General features: G+C 47.4%; 1 protein-coding gene across 1 annotated transcript in view; it reads right to left on the reverse strand.

The window, feature by feature from the left end:
• Positions 1-6,462: 6,462 nt before the first annotated feature.
• The window catches only part of FBXL16 (F-box and leucine rich repeat protein 16), a 53,268-nt gene continuing 41,352 nt past the window's right edge, over positions 6,463-18,378 (reverse strand). Inside the window, exons 2-6 of the mRNA XM_035132301.3 lie at positions 14,757-15,478; positions 12,312-12,820; positions 9,757-9,841; positions 7,900-7,963; positions 6,463-7,017 (exon numbers count right to left, since the gene is read on the reverse strand). Of these exons, the coding sequence (XP_034988192.2) occupies positions 6,869-7,017; positions 7,900-7,963; positions 9,757-9,841; positions 12,312-12,820; positions 14,757-15,464 (1,515 nt within the window). The 5' untranslated portion in view covers positions 15,465-15,478 and the 3' untranslated portion in view covers positions 6,463-6,868. The remainder of the gene's footprint in view (positions 7,018-7,899; positions 7,964-9,756; positions 9,842-12,311; positions 12,821-14,756; positions 15,479-18,378) is intronic.

Consider the following 18,378-nt stretch of genomic DNA (forward strand, 5'->3'; position numbering starts at 1 on the left):
CCTGTTGAATATTGTTATGAAGTAAGAACATTACATGAGTTTTTAGAGCTGATAGACGGAGAATCGAAAGTTTTCTCCTCTTCTTTTTTCTTCTCATCTTTATCTATTTTCTTTTAATTTTTATGTTAAAAATGCTTGATATTTGATATTTATTTATTTATACTTTTTTCCTTTGTTCTTTCAAGCTTTAATAAAAATTCAAGGGAGGGGGAAAATCTGCTGGTTTCAATGGGATTAAAACAATTTAACTGCCTGGTTACCAGTGTAAACAATTCATAGGGTAAAAGAAAACTCCATTATAGGAATGTTCACCCTATTTCTATATTAGAGACAATGGGTTTTTTTGTATCAGTGACCAGAGTTTTCCAGTGACCCAAGCTTTGAGAAGCCTGAAGCTGGTAAAAATCAGATTCATTTTCCTTCATGCATTTATCATTGATCCAACACTCCCACCTACCAAGCTTCAGGAGAGTTCAAAGGGGGGGCTCAAATTATGTGACTAGCAACCTCAGCTATGGCCCACAACATACAAAACCCCCGACCCTAGTTCCACACTTACCCCACCCAAACCATCATGCACTTGGGGCAGGATGAGGAGGACAGGTTGAAAGAGCAGGAGGTTGTAAAACGTCATCTTAAAAAATAGCTTAAAGCTTTACAAAGATGTTATGGCAACAAAAAAAATTGTAATTAAAGTTCTGTTGTTGTTATTTTTTTAAAAAATGGTTGTCAAACCAAGTTTGTTCGTGTGAGTCCCATACAAATGAAAGAAGCCTGTGTGTGTCCAAACACATCCTTTGGAACGATGCAGGACCGATTTATCGCCAAGCATAGGAGGTCCATAGTCCATCTAGGATAGGTGGTTGCCTTTTGCTGTAATCCTGCCCAGGTGAGGTTTGCGGTGGCAGAGCTGAGCCAGTTGGTTGGCCCAAGTGGAGGGTTTATCGGATGATGATTGGTTGGGATGGATTTTTCCTGTTCACAGAAGATTCACAAACAAATTGAGTCTCTCCCCCCCCCAAGCCCATCCCTCTTCATGCAAAATGACCCACAGCGTTTCAACCCTCCCCCCCCCCTCCCCAAGCTCTTTGAACCTGGACATCTAGTTGGGGTGTATCAAATGGTAAACATAGAATATCTTTCTTCTCTGTGGTCTCCTAAGCACCCCCCAATGAGCAGGGAGCAAACCCCATGGCACTCCTATGGGGACTTGCTTCTGAGTAAACATGCCTTGGAATTTGTAAAACAGGTTGGATGTGGTTAGCATTAATCCCAGTGTATAGCAGGACTTTTGAAGATGGTTTCATTACTTTTTTTTTTTTTAGCTGCCTTGAGTCTCTTTGGAGAAATAGGTTGGGTAGAAATGTCTGAAATAAATGAACTAGGCCTGAATGGCTAAACAAGGGGTGGAGAACCTGTGGCTTTCCTGATGTTGCATAGGCCATGCTAGCAGGGCCTGATGAGAGTTGCAGTCCAACAACATCTGGAGGGCCACAGGTTTGCTATCTCTCAGTTAATCTCATATTTATTTTACCCTACCTTATGTGTTTATCCAAACACGCAAGGTGTTATGAAATGTTGCATGAGAAGGTATTCCTTCTTTTTAAAATAATAATAATAATATGATCTTTATTATTTTTAATGAATGAATGAATGGATATAACCTTCCTTGAAATCAGCCTTCAGGAACCTGGTGCCATCCAGAAGTTTTGGACTACAATTCCCATCAGTCCCAGCTGGTTGTAGTCCAGAACCTCCGAGATAATTTCTGGGGAATTGACAAAACCCTTCTTACAGAAAGGAAGCACTCTAGTTCTGCTAAGGAGATCTGCAGACATAGTTAGATCCCTGGCCAAGGATGGTAAAAAACACATGAATTGCCATTGAATTTATAACAATCAATCCAGAGTTCCAGGAACACATGGGAACTCTTTCTCAACCGTGAGAAGAAAGATTAGGTAGACTCCATCAAACCTTACTTTGGTTGGTTTGCTAGTCACTCGCAATGTCTGTGCTGGATGGAACTGATGGGTCCAAAACACCTGGAAGGCGCTAAGTTGGGAAAATCTCCGTTATACCTTTCAAGGAGCCTTAGGGTCTTCTCGATAGGGTTTAATTTATAATAATCAAGCCATTGAGATATTGCAAACGGGTCATAGGCAATGGGTTTGGGTTTTACTTAATGGGTTTTCACTGGAAAGGTACAGCTGAATTAAATATGGGCTGGCAAGTTGATGTCGGTAACACTGTCTGGACTCCTGCTTCAGATCCCACAATAAACACCCATCTCGAAACACCTTTAGCTGGGGAGAAAGGTTTAATGTTCTGAGAAGGCACCAGCTAGAGCTTGTTCATCCTCTGTTCTCCCCTGCCAATATACAGTGATGACTGGTGCCCACCGGGGACTAGTGAGGCAGAAATCAGGGGAGTCCAACAGGAGGCAGAGCCAGAGCCAACTCATTCTAGTTTTGTCCCCGTCCTACAACTCCCTGCTGCAGTCTGCAAGGTCAACACTGAGACTAAGGAGGAGGAAGCCAACAGGCAGTCCTGGCACCTCCTGGGTTGCATGTGAGTAAGAAGGCAGGTGGGTGGAGACTGGCTGGGGCCAGACTGGGGTGGATGCCTCACTCACCATGATGGACAAGCCTCCACTGCCAATATATAAGGAGGAGGTGCGGCTGGGGAGGGAGAGGCCAAGGCTCAATGTAAGGCTAAGAGCTGCTGCCTTTGAGGGCTAAAGGGAGGAGGAGGCTGTAGCAAACCAGACCTATCAGTTAACCTTGAAGAGGGAACTGCTTGCAGGGTATGTAGGAAAGCTACTGATAAGAGGAGCGAAGTTAATGGGACGGAATTGCGAGGGCTTCTGCGACCAGAAAAGGGCAGGCAAATGCAGCGCTTGCTATGTGTGATGCAAAGAGTCTCAGGCTTTCTCCTGGAGGACCCACCAGGACCACTTCATGCAGTAGAGGGCTCTAGAGCTCTGAGGATAACAGTGAACCTAAACAGAGCTCTAAAAACTGAGAGGAAGGCAGTGAGTAATCTCATAGCTGCCAAAAAGGGAAAGAAAGTTGCTCCGTGTTTTTTGAAAACCTTTGATCTGTACATCTTTTAAAAGATGAATGAAATAATAGATTGTTGTACAGTGGGGAGAGGGATGAGCAGGGAGTGGGAGATGTGGTGGGAGACTGTCCTCCTTTAGTGAGCAGTATCAATATAAAATGCATTACTAGTGCTGGAGCTGAATCATCGGCTCAAATTAAGCCCCAGCGCGGTGATAATGCTGGGAAGACTCAACAGAGGTAGGGCTGGACAGTGCCTGTGGTCTCTTTCTGCTGGTATTGGGGATGATGGCTTAGCTGCAGGAAGAACGATGGGGACATTAGAATCAGAGGCCGCTTCTTCGGCATCACACATTCCTGTTTCTCCAAGCCACAGACTGGAGGAATATCGTTGTTCGGCGGTGGCTGGTGGCCATTGGGACTGGTGGGGCAGAAGGCAGGGAGGTCAAGAGTAGGTGGCGCCAGAGCTAATGGCAGGCAGAGCCAACTAGTTCTACTTTTGCCCCCATCCTCCTGCCTGCTGGGTTCTACAAGGGCAACACAGGAGGGGGAAGTTGACAGGCAGTGCCACATGCTGGACTGGTTGTAAGAAAGAAGGCAGTCATGTGAAGGCTGGCTGAGGGCACACTGAGGTTGCCCTAATGGACCTGCCACCACAAAACCGTAATGAGAAGGCCACCAAAACACCATGAATAGGAAATGGCACAGTGTGTAGTAAAATATCTGGGGCTGGCCCAGAGCAATAGGTCAGCTATCACCAACCTGGCACACTCCAGGTGTTTCAAACTACAACTCCCATCAGCCCCAGCCAGCGCCAGGCGGGGAGGGGGACAATAGGCAGTGCAGGTGGTTGCTTTGGGTGCTGGAATTCCAAGCGAGCCAGGTTAATTTGGGCAAAAGCCACTAGGGAGAGCTTAGACCTCCTTTCCCTAACCTTTGGGACAATGTTGCTTGGGTTGTGTGTACCATTTGCAACATCCGCTTTCTCTGCCTCTGAAGAACAGGACGCAATAGGCGATTAGCATCCATTTCTGCCCCTTTGCTTGTCCCACCTGGGTGGAAAAAGGAAACAGGGCTGCAAACACCTGGAAAACCCGCAAGGAGGGCACGCACTTGCCCCATGCAGCGAGATGCAAGAAGTGAGGCAGCAAAAGGCTTCTGAGCCCTCCCTGAAAATCCCTCCTCTCATTTCTGCAGAAACACGGCACAAATCATGGCTTACATCCCTCAGTGCTATCCTAAGCATGCTTAGTCTGAAGTAAGGCCCACCATGTCCAACAGGTCTTACTCCCAGGTAAGGGTGCACAGGACTGCCACCGTGGCAACTTGGGTTAGCCTGCGGACACACACTTGCACCATCCAGAGAAATTGGAAGTAGCCTCTCTTTTTTACCATTCCCCAAAAGGAGAAGGTGAGAAGCCTTTGCTGTTTGGAGGCGAGCTTCCTCCCTTTTCTTCCAAAGCAGTGAATTGGGCAGAAGGGGTATGTGTGTGTGTACAGGTACTAGAGAGAGCGGCAATGGCAAGCGAGCATTGCTCATCAATAAAGTGGCAGCTCTAACTGTCCCGACAGGAGATTCCACCACCAGGATACAACACGTCCTAGCTGCTTCAGAGGTGCCTGTCCAGATCCTGTAGCTAGTTGTGCCTCTTTGGGGTGGATCTCTATGGTAGCTTGCAGAAGAAGGAGGTGGATGGTTGAGAGTGGAGTGCCTGAGTTATTGAGGTTGCCCTCCAGCACCCGAGAGACAACAAGAGCCCTGAAAAGGACTTCAAAAAGCTACCAAGCAATGTCAAGGATCGTCAAGCAATGGCCAGCCCGATCCTTGACCCAGGAGAGGGCAGGGCAATAGACTCTGGAGTAGGGATGGGTAAACCTATCCATTTTTGGTTTCTCAGTTTCCCAGTCTAAAACTGAGTTCTCCACATTTCCACACCAGTTGGCATCTCTTCCTTTAAAAACCCACCATGAAAATTCACCAGTATTTCCTTTAGTGTGAATTCCTTCTAATATACACATTTTTTTGCAAAGCATTTTCCCTTGCTCTAATGAATTTTCCTACATTTATTTGCACCAACAAATGGATTGTTATGCACTCTTCCCCCCAGTATATGCATATTTAATTTGCACATTTACTTGGCTGCGGAATTGCATTGCAAAATTCAGAGAAGTGCGAAAGAGGGCCGTGTTTTGGTTGGCGTATCACTACGGAAAGTGTGGGATTAGGTAGATTCGTATTCGAACACAAACTGAATCGAATCTCTCCCTCACCCCTACTCCGCATTGCCCACTTCGGTTGGCAGGGTTGCGTAAGGAAAGGAAGGAACTGGTGTGTAAGGGGGTGGTTTGCGGGAGGTTCAGGGGAAGGAGATGCCTCCATCTCCTCTGGGCGGAAGCAGAAGACACAGCGGAAAAATCCCTGTGCATCAGTAAATGGAACGTGGATGGAAATACAAAGCCACGCCAGCTTTATACTGGAACAGACAAGCTGAGCCCAGGGTCAAGGCTGCTGCCCACAGCCCTGCCCAAGACGAAGCAAAATCCAGAGTCTACCTTACCACAAGACGGAAGCAAGCGAGCATGCAAAAGCTGCGGGTTTGTTCCGAAGAGAGGAAGAAGGGAAGAAGGAGAAAAAACCCTTCATCATTAGCAAAATAATAAGAATAATAATTTTTAAAAAAACAACCCAGAGGGAGGCAGATGGCTGCCTGCCAAGCATGGCATGACCTTAGGGTCAGCCAGGATTGTTCAGATGACTGTTTGTTAAATCCATTTCCTGGGAAACATTTGCTCCTTGAATTGCTCTCTTCATGTGAAGATGACTTACAGTCAATACACCGGCTTTTGCCTGTGGGAGCACCCATCCACCCCGGTCTCCCAAGAGTCACGGGGACAAGCGCCAAGGCTTTCTTTCACAGCGTTGATCGGTTTGCTTATTCTATAATTTTCTTCCCTCCCTCGTCTCCTCCTATAAACACTTCATTGCAGCGTCCCATTCTTGGAATCCAGAGGTGGAACCCAACACGCATCCGCAACCGCTCCATTATTCATCCTGAATCGACCTTCCTCTATCTCTTTTCTTCAGCTTTCCACCTCTACCTCGAACGACGCCGACTGTTTCAACCGAAGGCTCGGCCATCCAGAATCCATACCTGGAAGGCCACCAAGGGGTCTATCTCCCCTTATTCTTGCATTACAACCCACCCAAGACCGGGCAGGGGGGGACACAGGCGAACCTCTACCCACCAGCACTTGGCCGGAAACCACTTTTGATCCAGCACTGAGCGGCAGCAGCTTTTGCCACCAACTTGCCAATCTGCCACAGCGGATTCTTGTTTCTTTCCATATACCACTTTGTTTGTTTGTTTTTCATTTGTGTTTTTGTGTTTTTTTTGTTTTTTTTAAGCATCGTTATTTTTTTCAAAAATGAAGATTTCAGGACAGATCACTACAAGGAAGACGGGAGGTGATGGAGGCATGGGGATTTTACAAACTTGAGGAGGGATTTCTTCCAAGTTGCCACTGCCACAGCTTCATGGGACGTGGACGCACATGCAAAGTGCGCTAGTCATTCATACGCACGATCTAACTCTTGGCTTATGATTTGCCACACGTTGCGTTGATCTCTCTCTCTCAGTGTGCATGTGTGGTTTATAAGTCACAGCATCTCTCCCGGAAAAAATATATATATAGATAGATAGATATATTAAATGAATAAATAAAACCATGACTCTGATTGGTTGGTCAGTGCTGGGTTGGGATTGGAGGACCTGGCTCCAGACGATGGTCAGATTCTTCCAGGGAGCGGCTTACTCGATCACCATGCAACGGGGCAAGTGTTGGGAAAAATATTTGAAAAGCTCTGGAGTGGCCCCTGGACAATTTGTCAACTCGAGTTCTTCTAAGTCCTGAAGCTGGACGAGGCCCGAGAGCCCAGTTGTGGTCAGGAGAGGACAACCTGGAAAGTCCAAAATCAGAGAGCACCCCATGAACAATAAACAACTCATTCAGATGACCACAACTTACAGCAAGCAAGGTTAGCAATGGTCACATTCACACATCACATTTATAGCACTCTGATACCGCTTTTAACAGCCACCTGCATAGTGGCATTGATTGTTAAACCAATCTGGGAACTGTAGTTCTGGTAGGGGAACAGGGGCCTCCTAACAACACTCAGCAGCTCCCAGAATTCTTTGGGGGAAGCCATGCCCATTCAAAGTCGCGTCATAGTGCTTTACATGTGTGGTGTTAATGTGGCCGCTGTCTACTCAGAAGTCAGCCCCACTGAATTCAGCTGAAGCTATTCTAGGGACACACAAATTCATTAGTTTTGGTTTCTCTCAGTTTCTCATTTCTCTAGCCCCAAATTCAGTTCTCGACATTTCCACACTAGTTCATGATTCTTTTAAGAAGGTTAGCATGAAACTGCATCAGTATTTTAGTGCAAATTTACCCTAATATACACATTTTATGCAATTTGGCCAGTTACACATTTTTGTTGCCATTTCCTTGAACACAATGCATTTTTATAATATTATTTTCACAAATATAAGTGTTTTTAATAGACATTTTACCTCAGTTGTATGCATTGTTGTGCACTTTATTGTCATTATCAATTCCCTTTCGCCACTTTCAGCTCTCTGGGGAGAGGGGGATGTAGTGTGTAATCCCTAGCCAAAGTTTCCCTTATTTTCCTTTTGCCCTGCCCCCACCCCACACAAAAGAATGTGGTGGCAATGTTTGTATGAATGAGTTTCTCAGCAAAGTGGTGGGTTCAAATGGAGTCATGACTTATGCCCCAAAGCATCAGAAAAGTTCCCCTTAGTTTGGCTCTCACCAGCAACAGACAAGAGGCGTAAACTTCTCATTCCCAGCAGATGCTTCAGGCCAAAATCTTGAACCTGAAACAGGAGAGAAGGAGGGAGGATTTGTGAGCCTGAATTGCTATGACTTGAGAAGCAAGCGGATTAAGTTTGTTCACTATGCTCGTTTTTAAGACCTGAAGTCTTGCTAATATGGGGGTATTCTATTGGCACGGGTGCCAACTGTGAAATGAACCTTTCTAGAGAAGTCTGGGGCAACCTTTGGCCCTTCAGGTGTTGCTGGACTACAGCTCTTATCAGCCCTGGACACTGGCCATGCATGCTGAGGATTATGGGAGTTGTAGTTCAGTAACAACTGGAGAGCTGAAGGTTCCCTACACCTGGTCTAGGCAGACATAATGGTGGGGTCTGAATGGCTGTTAGGCAGAAGATGGAGCAGACCGGTTCTCTGTTACTGCAGATGACAACATTAGGAGAAACTTCCTGATGGCTAGAGCTGTTCAGCAGTGGAACACTCTGCTTCAGGAGGCAGGGGCTCTCTTTGACTTGAGATCTAGCAGCAGAGGCCTACCCAAAGATACTGTGGTTGCATCCTGTATGGTAGATCTTACACTGAGCAAGAAATTGGAACCAGATGACCAACTCTATGTCAGTCCGTATTTTCATCAATGAAATATTGGAGCAGTGGAGGCCGGTCCATTTGGGAAAATAGGGCACTGTCCTACCAGCTTCAGTCTACCCTCAGCCAGCCCCCACCTGTCTGCCTTCATACCTACAGCCCATCCAAGATGTGGCACTACCTGTCAACTTCCTCCTCCTTAAGTCTTGGTGGTTGCCCCTTTAGAACTCAGCAGGGAAAAGGATGGAGACAAAACTAGAATTAGTTGGCTGTGCCTGTCATTGGCTCTGGCTAGACCTACTTTTGGTCTCCTTGCTTTCGGCTCTACTAGTCCCAATGGGCATCAGCCAACACCGTTGTCAGACCTTCAAATAGAGGACTCACCTCCCTAAAGGTGAGGCTACAGTACTACCTGAAGCTCCAGAATATTCATACCTGCCAAGTCTCCCACTGAAAAATGTGGGATCAGCAGCGGTGCGGCACCGGAAGTTGCATAGAAGCAACTTCTGGGGCCGCTGTTCCCATGTGTGGGCACCGGAAATCGGGCAGAGCGGCACCGGAAGTCGCTTCTATGCATGCCCGGCGGCCATCTTGGTGGTGGCTGCATGGTGGAGGCCATCTTGGTGACGGCCGCCGCCATGCGGCAACCACCAAGATGGCTGCCGAGCATGTGTAGAAGCAACTTCTGGTGCCCACACATGGGAAAAGCGGCACCCAAAATGGAGGCTCCCTGGCAGGTAGGAAATCTGGGGGAGAGAGAGCTGGGGGATTTCCGGGATTTTTCTCCATTCAGGAGAACAGCGGGAAACGGGTTAAAATCTGGGGGTTTCCCACGAAAAATGGGATACTTGGCAGCTAAGAGAATATTGTCATTTGCCAATTGACCTGGCAGCTGCCACCACTTGCCAGCTGTTGGAGGAAAGAGCAGGAAGCAGGGATTGCTTAAAGGGAGACCCCCAGAATCTTTCCCACCTCCCCAACCTCTTTATAGCCTCTGCCAACAGATTGAAAGAACCAGGTGCTCTTTCCCCCTTACCAGGGGATTCTTGGGGACAGCCCAAGAGATTTTGCCCCTTTTGTCCCACCCAGCTTTCCATGCACAGAAGCTGGCTAGAGCTGCTATTGAATTGTACTTCAAGCCTAACAAAGAAAGTCATGTCAGGGGGAGAGCTGCCCCTGCTGCCCCTCAAAATTTGCTGCCAGACGCACTTGTACCACTCTATTAGTAGGGCCAGCCCCATCTATTACCTACCTGGCAGCACCAACGGAGGTATAAGTTCCTAAGAGATGACATGGTGGATAAGTAACTGAGTCCGGTATCTGTGATCCGCACACACCTGCAGGAGAGTTGAGAAAATCACAACTGTGAGGAGGAAAGCATGAGCAATAGGTGTTGCCATGAAAACCTGGGCAACGTGCATTTTAAAACAAATTGACATCACATTTTTAAGGAAACACCAATAAACTAAACAGCAGCAGTTGTCAGAGGACCAAACTAGATTATGTATTAAATGCATGTATGCATTGCTATACATTTTGTACTGGAAGGAAGGAACCTGGGAGATGGGGCAGGGAGGTGTTTCTCAGTGACATCAGAGTGGACAGCCAATCAGTGCTGTGAACTTTGAAGCTTTCAGAACTTTGTCGCCCAATCCTCCAGAATGGAGAGGCACAAGTGCGTTTTGAGCTGACTACTTAGAAGGCACCTCCACATCCAGAACAGCTTCCAGATGAGGACTTAAATTTGGAGACAGGTCTTGGAGAAATTGCAAAAGGCTTTTTTTAAAATCAGATTTTCTTCTAAAAAAGTAAATCCAGATTAACTTGGTGGCAAGGGGATACAAGTTGGTATTTTGATGCCAACGATGCCATGTGGACACTGGCATGATTAAGGAGCACCCACCACCCCAAAACAGGTCTCTTCCAGGTGTCCTTTTTATTGTGCATTCATGATGATTTGTGCTCATGATGTTTGTGGGGTGGTCACACGTGATCCCACATTCAAGACTGTTTGTGCCTGTAGAACCTTTGGAGCAGCCATACTGCTTCATTTCCAGGTAGCGCATATCCTGCAACTTCCTTGTTGGCTTTGCTCTGCTTCCATAGTCAGAGGCATTGTGCTCCTGAATACCAGTTTTCGGAAGCCCCAGGAGAGGAGGGTGCTCTTGTCCTGCTCACAAGTTCCCACAGGCATCTGGTAGGCCATGGGGGGAACAGGATGTTGGACTTGGACCACTGGTCTCATCCAGCATTTCTTCTTATGTTCATAGGATCGTTGGAATCTGCCTTACTCCAAGTCAGACGATTGGTCCATCTAGCTAAGTGTTGTCTATACTAACTGGCAGAGACTCTCCAGGATTCCAGACAGGATTGTTTCCTATCTGGAGATGCCACAATGTTCTAGGGTGGGTGGGGAGGTGTTGTCTCACTTTTGTTGCACCTCTGTACAGGAATAATGTGGTAGCATTGGAGAAGCACCGCAGAACAGCCAAGCAAGCAGAATAAACTTACCACAAACACCCTATGATTGTGTCAAGCGCATGTTGCGGAATACACACGCTACAGTCTGGGAGAGACCCACAGATTCTCTGCATGTGCTAGGATAATTCACAAGGGGGCAGCATTGAACTAGAGAAGCTTCATTGACTGTGCAGTCCCTAGGCTGAGGGGAGGGCCTTCCGGATGCCAAGAGATCAGAAGCTACACACGCAACCGGTCCCTGAAGTTACGGGTCGGAAGGCAGCTGAGACAGTTAGTGGCTTGGCATAACGGGAGCCAGACACTGATGGAGAGAGCCAGCTTGGTGTAGTGGTTAGGATGCCAGACTAGGATCCAGGAGAACAGGGTTCAAATTAGCTCTGAAGCTCATTGGGTGGACCTTGGGCGAGTCAGCATCTCTCAGACCTACCTCACAGGGTGGTTGTGAGGATAAAATGAGAAGTATATAGTCCACCTCGAGCTTCTTGGAGGAAAGGTGGGCTAGAAACATAATCTCATATAAAGACATGGCACCAGCAGGGTCATCTATTTGGAGATCAGGGCTAGAACACTACCCCTTGAGGCACTGCAGTTCCCTGGAAACCCCTTGGTTTCATGGGGACCAAGCTGCATTGTAGGCAGATAGGCAGCTGCCTCATTGTATCAATCAGGCCACTGGGCCATCTAGCTCAGTCCTTGTCTACAATGACTGGCAGTGGTTCTCTAGGGTTTCAGGCAAGAGGGCATTCCCGGCCCTACCTGGAGATGTTGGGAATTGAATCTAAGCAGGTGCTCTACCACTGAGCTATGGGCCACCCCTGGTCCCCACCTTTCTTGTTCTGATTCTGCCCTATCAGCAAGTGTCTCTGCTGCAATCAGCTTCCCCTGAGCCTTGAGTTACGATGGGAGAAACTGGTGCACAGAGGTCTCTCCTTGTTTTGCCCCTCTGGAAACTGAGGCCCAGCCCATTTTAAACTGCACCATTAGCTTCTAACCCTTTAGAAGATTGTGGTGTGCCTATGCTAGAACCAAGCCCTAGGGGTACAGGAAGCTATTGAGCTTAGTATTGCCTACACTAACCAGCAGCAGATCTCCAGGCTTTTCAGGCAGGGGAAACATTCCTACCTGGAGGTGCCGAGTATCAAACCTAAGACCTTCTGCATGCCAAGCAGGTGCTCTGCCACTGGTCTACACAGCCTGGTTTCTGAGCTTGGCCAAGACCTGCCAAGATGTTTCTCCACTGCTGCGTAACCATTTCTTGGCATATCGCGCTTCAATCCTCCATCACATCCTCCGTGAAACTTCAAGAGGGCTCAGTTTTCTACCTACCTATCAAGCACCAGCTCCTCCAGCTTGTGCAGGTCACAGGCAATGTACTCCAAGGCCATGTCTGTGATCCGAGGACACCATGACAGGTCCAAGCTTCGGAGTTTGCGGAGGTTCTCTGCCACCAGCTCCACGCCATCGTCCGTCACCTTAGAGCAGCCAGAGAGGCTGAGGACACTCAGGTTAGGGAGGCTGTGCACCATGTTGACCACCCCATGGTTTGTGATCTCCCAGCAGGAGTTCAGGCGGAGGGTGTGGGTTGTGTAACCCTGCTTGGCAGTGAAGTAGGCTAGGGCCGTGTCCGTCACATGATAGGCTTGGAGATTCAGCTCGGTCAAGTTGGGCAGCAGCTGGGAGATGGCGGCAATGGCGTCGTCGGCCACGTTGATGCAGTCGCTGACGCTCAGGGAAGTGATGCGGGCATTCAGGCTCGACCAGAGGCCAGCTTCGGTGAAATCATTACACCCGGACAGTTCCAGCCGCAACACCCCTTGCATCTGTTCCAGCATGACCTGAGGAAGGAACACACAGGTTTCATTTTGCGGGAGGGGATCATAGAGTGGCAAAGCTGGAAAGGACATTAGAAATCGTCCAAGCCAGGGATCAGCGGGCATCAGGCTTGTGGATGGGGACAAAGACGTAGTAGTCTGAGGTCACCTAGGGTTAAAGACCTGTTAATATTTCTCCAGCAGAGTCTCTGTCTCCAGCGTCCTAGAGCTGTCCAATCAGTAGGAAGGGGAGTTTTTAGCCAGTGGGAAGAGGTCCTTCTGACACTTTGTGCTGATTGGAGCCAATCAGAGTGGGAGGAGGTGAGCGGCCCAAAGTAATGGCTGAGTGGGGATTGGAACCTTTGTCTCCCAGGTCTGACACTCAACTGCTATGCCACACTGGATCAGCAACATTGGGAGGGCCAAAGGTTCCCCACCCCTCTGCTCTTTTGAGCCAAGTGGGGCTTACTCTCAAGCAGACACATGTAGGTGCGTACTTCAAATTACCCACAAGGAATGTGTACTTAGAAGTAAGTCCCACTGAGTTCAAAGGTGCTTCCTCTGATGCAACTGTATAATAGTATAATAGTATTGCAACTTTCACCCACCTCATGCTCTCTCAAAGAGAGAGAGAAAAGAAGAGAATCACACTCTACAGATGCTCAAGAAACTGAATTTCCTTGAATTCCATTGGGAATAGACTTGATCTGCACACTTCGGCCTTATCCATGGATTGGAATGAAATTATTCTCAAGATTTTGCACTTCTCTGAATTTTGTAAGACACTCTTCAGATCCCAACAGTTATTTAAATTGCCAACAAGCCAATAATTATTTAATTTGCATACTTTAGGGTAAGATAGAGATTTATAGTGTAGTCAAATCTGGTCCATAGCTGTTGCTGAAAAACTACCGGTTATTCAAAAATTAAGGTATACTAGAGGACAGTCAGAAAAAGATTCAATTTCAACTAAGTGGCAAAAATATATATGATGATAACAACGTTCAAATGCCTCCTGTGAATTATGCCACTGTCTGGAACTCTTAGAAACATTTCCGCTTTCCTGATATTTATGAATAAAGTAAACTTTTTTTTTATGTTACTACCCTGCAACACCAAGAATACCCCCCCCCAAGGAATGTGAATAAAATTTACTGAATTTATATTTTGTGTGTGCATGTGTTTAATTTTTGTTTTCATTCAATTGCATTGTTTTTCTGCATTTATTTATGCTTGTCTGTTATTGAAATATATGTAATTGTTTAAATAAACAAAACTGTGCTAAAAGGAAGGAAGGAAGGCATATAGCGGGATAAAATGTATTTTTAAGCATGCATTTCATGGGGAAAATATGCATTTAGATAGGATTTTCACTGCATGGTTTTTTTAAAAAAAAGCAACATATGGAATGCCGCACTTTCCCCAGCCCTGCCACAGAGGAAAGCAGACCCTCCAAGTGTCCCTATTTTCCAGGGACAGTCCCCGATTTACAGAAGCTGTCCCAGTTTCTCATTTGATCCCGGAATGTCCCGCTTTTCCTTAGGATGCCCCTATTTTCATCGGAGGAATGTTGATGGGTATGGGAAAGGCTCTCTCAGCATGAAGGCAGGGGACATACTGCACTCTGAGGGCCACATTCTCTTCTGGGCAACGTTCTGTTGGGGTCAGGAAGAGAGGCAAAGCTGGATAGAGAAACACATGTAAAAATTACTTTGTAAGTAACACCCACACACCCCTCTCTATCTTCTATCCAGGCAAGCAAAAGGCATTACTAGAGTTCAGGGACACATTCCAGCCAGGCAAAAACACTCAGAGGATAAAGTCCGACTGGTAAGGGGTGTGGCCACGGGAAGAGGGGATGTGGCTGGGGAATGAGGGTGTGGCTAGAAGGGGTGTGGCTATCCGGAGGACTGCCTGTGGCTCCTGGGCCTGAGTTTCCCCCTCTGTGCAGGAGACCTACCTCAAGGCCTGCGTCTGTGATGGTCGATCTCTTAAGGCTCATGGATTTCACCCCTTTCTTGGACAGAGGATAGTTATCGATGAACTCACAAATGTCCAGGTCGGAGACTCCAACCAGGCAAAACCCCTCAAAACCCCTGATAGCAAAACCCTGGAGGTTGACAAACTCCTTGTCTCCACTGGGCAGGACGTTGTAAAGCTCTTTGGTGTGTAGCACCGGCGTTAGGCCCACCCAGAACTTGGGCTGGTACAAGACCCTCCTCCATGCCTTGCAGACCTGGGCCAGGACACACTTCTCGCAGGCGGAAAAGTACGTAAACAAGCGGTTGAGAATCTTCTCATCCACAGCCAGCTGCCGTTCACTGGGGGAACCGGAGAGGCCTTCGAGGGAAGTGACCTCCCCGTTTGTCGGGGAAGCCTCGCTGGAGTTCAGTCCCACCATGGCAGCTCCAGAAGGAGATGGCACCCCGGCCAGAGCTGCCAAGGACAAGGGCGGCGCCAGGCCGGGGATGGGCAGGTCGCTGTGATTTGCTAAGGCTGGACCGATGAGAGCAGGCACAGATGAAGGCTGGCACAAGCGGTTTTTCATCGCTGGAGTCCCTTTGGTGATGCTGGCAGAGCCGAGTCCATTGGCCTGGGCGGGAATCTTCACAAGTCCGTTCCGGGGTAAACATGGAGGTTTCGTATCACCGTTACTCTGGTTCGACATCTTCAAAGGTCACTCTGGAAAAACAACAAGGAAGGCTGTTAGGGAATTGGACCCAGGGAACATTCGGCTTTTCGTTGAATCATCTTGCAGGAGGAATTGCCCCCCTTTTAGATGGTAATGGGCAGAAGTGTAGTGGCCTACAATCACAGTAGGTTGAAGACCCATTACAATTTATGCAGTAGGGTACCAGCAGCGTCCCTGCTTCCAGCATCCTGGGCCACCCAATCAGCATGGATTGGGTGGGAGCTTTTTAGCCAATGAGAAGAAATCTTCTCACGCTTTGTGATGATTGGAGTCAATCAGAGTGAAAGGAGGTGAGTCAGCCAGTGAGGATTGACTCCTAGGGTCACTCTGTAGATGGTGCATAGGAAGAACACCATGGGAAGAGCTGCTCCAAAGCTAAGAATTTAGGAACACAGAAAATGGAAGGGGAGCTTTAGTTTAAAAGAGAATGGTGTTCAAGTTCTGTTACATATAATGGAACTTCAAGGAAAACACAACTTAAGTCACTTCAAAAGAAGATATTAGAACACTCCAAACCATTTGCCCATGTATGTCTACAGAAAATAGTAAATCTGGCTGAAAGACAACACATGGAGAGCAGCACTAACTGTTGCAATGCACCCCTAATTAATATTGTATAATAGTATTATTGTACAATCTTAGACGGTTGCATAGTCTTAGAAGTGGGTACGACTTTGAGGAGGCATGGCTGTGACTGGCAATGGGTATTGCTTTGTTTACTTCATCAGCATTTGGGTGTGAATTTCTCCCATCTTTGCATACACTTTTGACAAAATGTACATCTTTTTGCAAAGCAACTTTTCCTAATATAATGCATTTAGGTATGTTATTTTCACGAATATATTAATTTTATGTGCATTTCCCCCTAAAATATATGCATTTTTGTAAACTTTGATTGCTTGGAAAAACTACACCACAAAATTCAGGTATGTGTGAATTTTGAAGCATGATCATATGTTGAAACTACAAGAAAGAAGATTCCACCTAAACATTAGGAAGAACTTCCTAACAGTAAGAGCTGTTCGGCAGTGGAATTTGCTACCAAGGAGTGTGGTGGAGTCTCCTTCTTTGGAGGTCTTTAAGCAGAGGCTTGACAGGCATATGTCAGGAATGCTTTGATGGTGTTTCCTGCTTGGCAGGGGGTTGGACTGGATGACCCTTGTGGTCTCTTCCAACTCTATGATTCTATGGTTCTCACAGTGATCTGGAAATTGCAAGTTTGATACATTCCCCTTTCAGTACAATATCTTTCAGTGAATTTCTTCCCCATCCCTATCCATGGGGAATGTTTTACACGAAGCAGCATTCCATTAACCAAGCTCCCTCTGACAGCCCAGAGATCCCTCCCCCTCACCGAGTGCTAGTCCTGAGTCTGCCACTCTCTCCAGTAAACTAAGCAGAAGGTTGGAAATTGAGCCAATTTTCCTTCAGCGGAGTCTTTGTTGCTGAGTTCGTCTTGCTCTGCTATTGTCATGTGAATGAAACTTTCCAGCAGTAACCACAGCAACCAAAGGTGGCAGCTTTGATAGCAACTTAATCCTGGGGCTTGCAAGAGTGGGCGGTGGTGGTGCAAGGGAAGCCCACATGTTTAATATTAGTCTTCTAGGAGAGAATTGATTAGGGAGCATAGGAAGTTGGCTTACACAGATCAGACCACTGGTCTATCTAGCTCAGTATTGTCTTGACTGGCAGCAACTCTCCAGGTTTTCAGGCAGAGGTCCCTTCCCATCCCAGAAATGCCACGGATTGAATCTGGGTGGAGGGTGGAGACAAAACTAGACTGGGTTGGCTCTGCCTGACATGGGCTCTGGCGCCACCTACTGTTGGGCTCCCTGCCTCCCACCCTACCAGTCTCAAGGGGCACCAGCTGCCACTAGTGCCTTGTTTCCAAAGAGGCTTCATCCTTTTTCTTTCCAGTTACCTCTGGCCCTAAGCATCATCATCATTTTTTATTTTTTTAAAAAACCCTCATGATTTCTCTACTGCCTTTAGTTATATGCTGGACCCAATATTGCTAGAACAGGAGGATACAAATATTTTACATATTTTTAAATCCCACACTTTTAAGATCACACTTCATTTTGCATATGTGTTATCCATTGACCCAGGTGGTGCTGTGGTTAAACCACTGAGCCTAGGGCTTGCTGATCAGAAGGTCGGCGGTTCGAATCCCTGTGACGGGGTGAGCTCCTGTTGCTTGGTCCCAGCTCCTGCCAACCTAGCAGTTCGAAAGCACGTCAAAATGCAAGTAGATAAATAGGAACCGCTACAGCGGGAAGGTAAACGGCATTTCCATGTGCTGCTCTGGTTTGCCAGAAGCGGCTTTGTCATGCTGGCCACATGACCTGGAAGCTATATGCCGGCTCCCTCGACCAATAATGCAAGATGAGCGTGCAACCCCAGAGTCGGTCACGACTGGACCTAATGGTCAGGGGTCCCTTTACCATTTACCTTTATCCATTGAACCTAAATTCAGAATTCACACACACTTGGGTAGCTTTTCTGGTTTGTTTACAGGGAGCCGTTTTACCCAGCTGCCTGGCAGGACTCCTAATGCAGGCCTGCAGCAGGGATTTCCCTGAGCCAAGAGATGGGCGGCTGGGAAGATAGGTCTGGAGATTGGCTTGTGCTTAGCAGGTCACAGCACAGGGCCTGACTTCAATACAGTGTGCAACACAGTGCACTGCTGGACCAGAGCGTTTGCAGACCATAGCTGTGATGCTCTGGCTGCTAGAAGGTGCCGTCTTGGTTACAGGGCCTGATCACTTAAAGAGCTGAACAAGATGATGTGGTAAAATATATTCCCAGCCCTGTCCCTCAGTCCAGAGAATAGTGTGGGCCCCAGAGAGCCCAGACACTGGCCAGCTCTGAACTAAAGTGCACACTTGCA

Source organism: Zootoca vivipara, chromosome 13 (assembly GCF_965207765.1).
Source record: "Zootoca vivipara chromosome 13, rZooViv2.hap1.1, whole genome shotgun sequence".
NCBI lineage: Eukaryota > Metazoa > Chordata > Lepidosauria > Squamata > Lacertidae > Zootoca > Zootoca vivipara.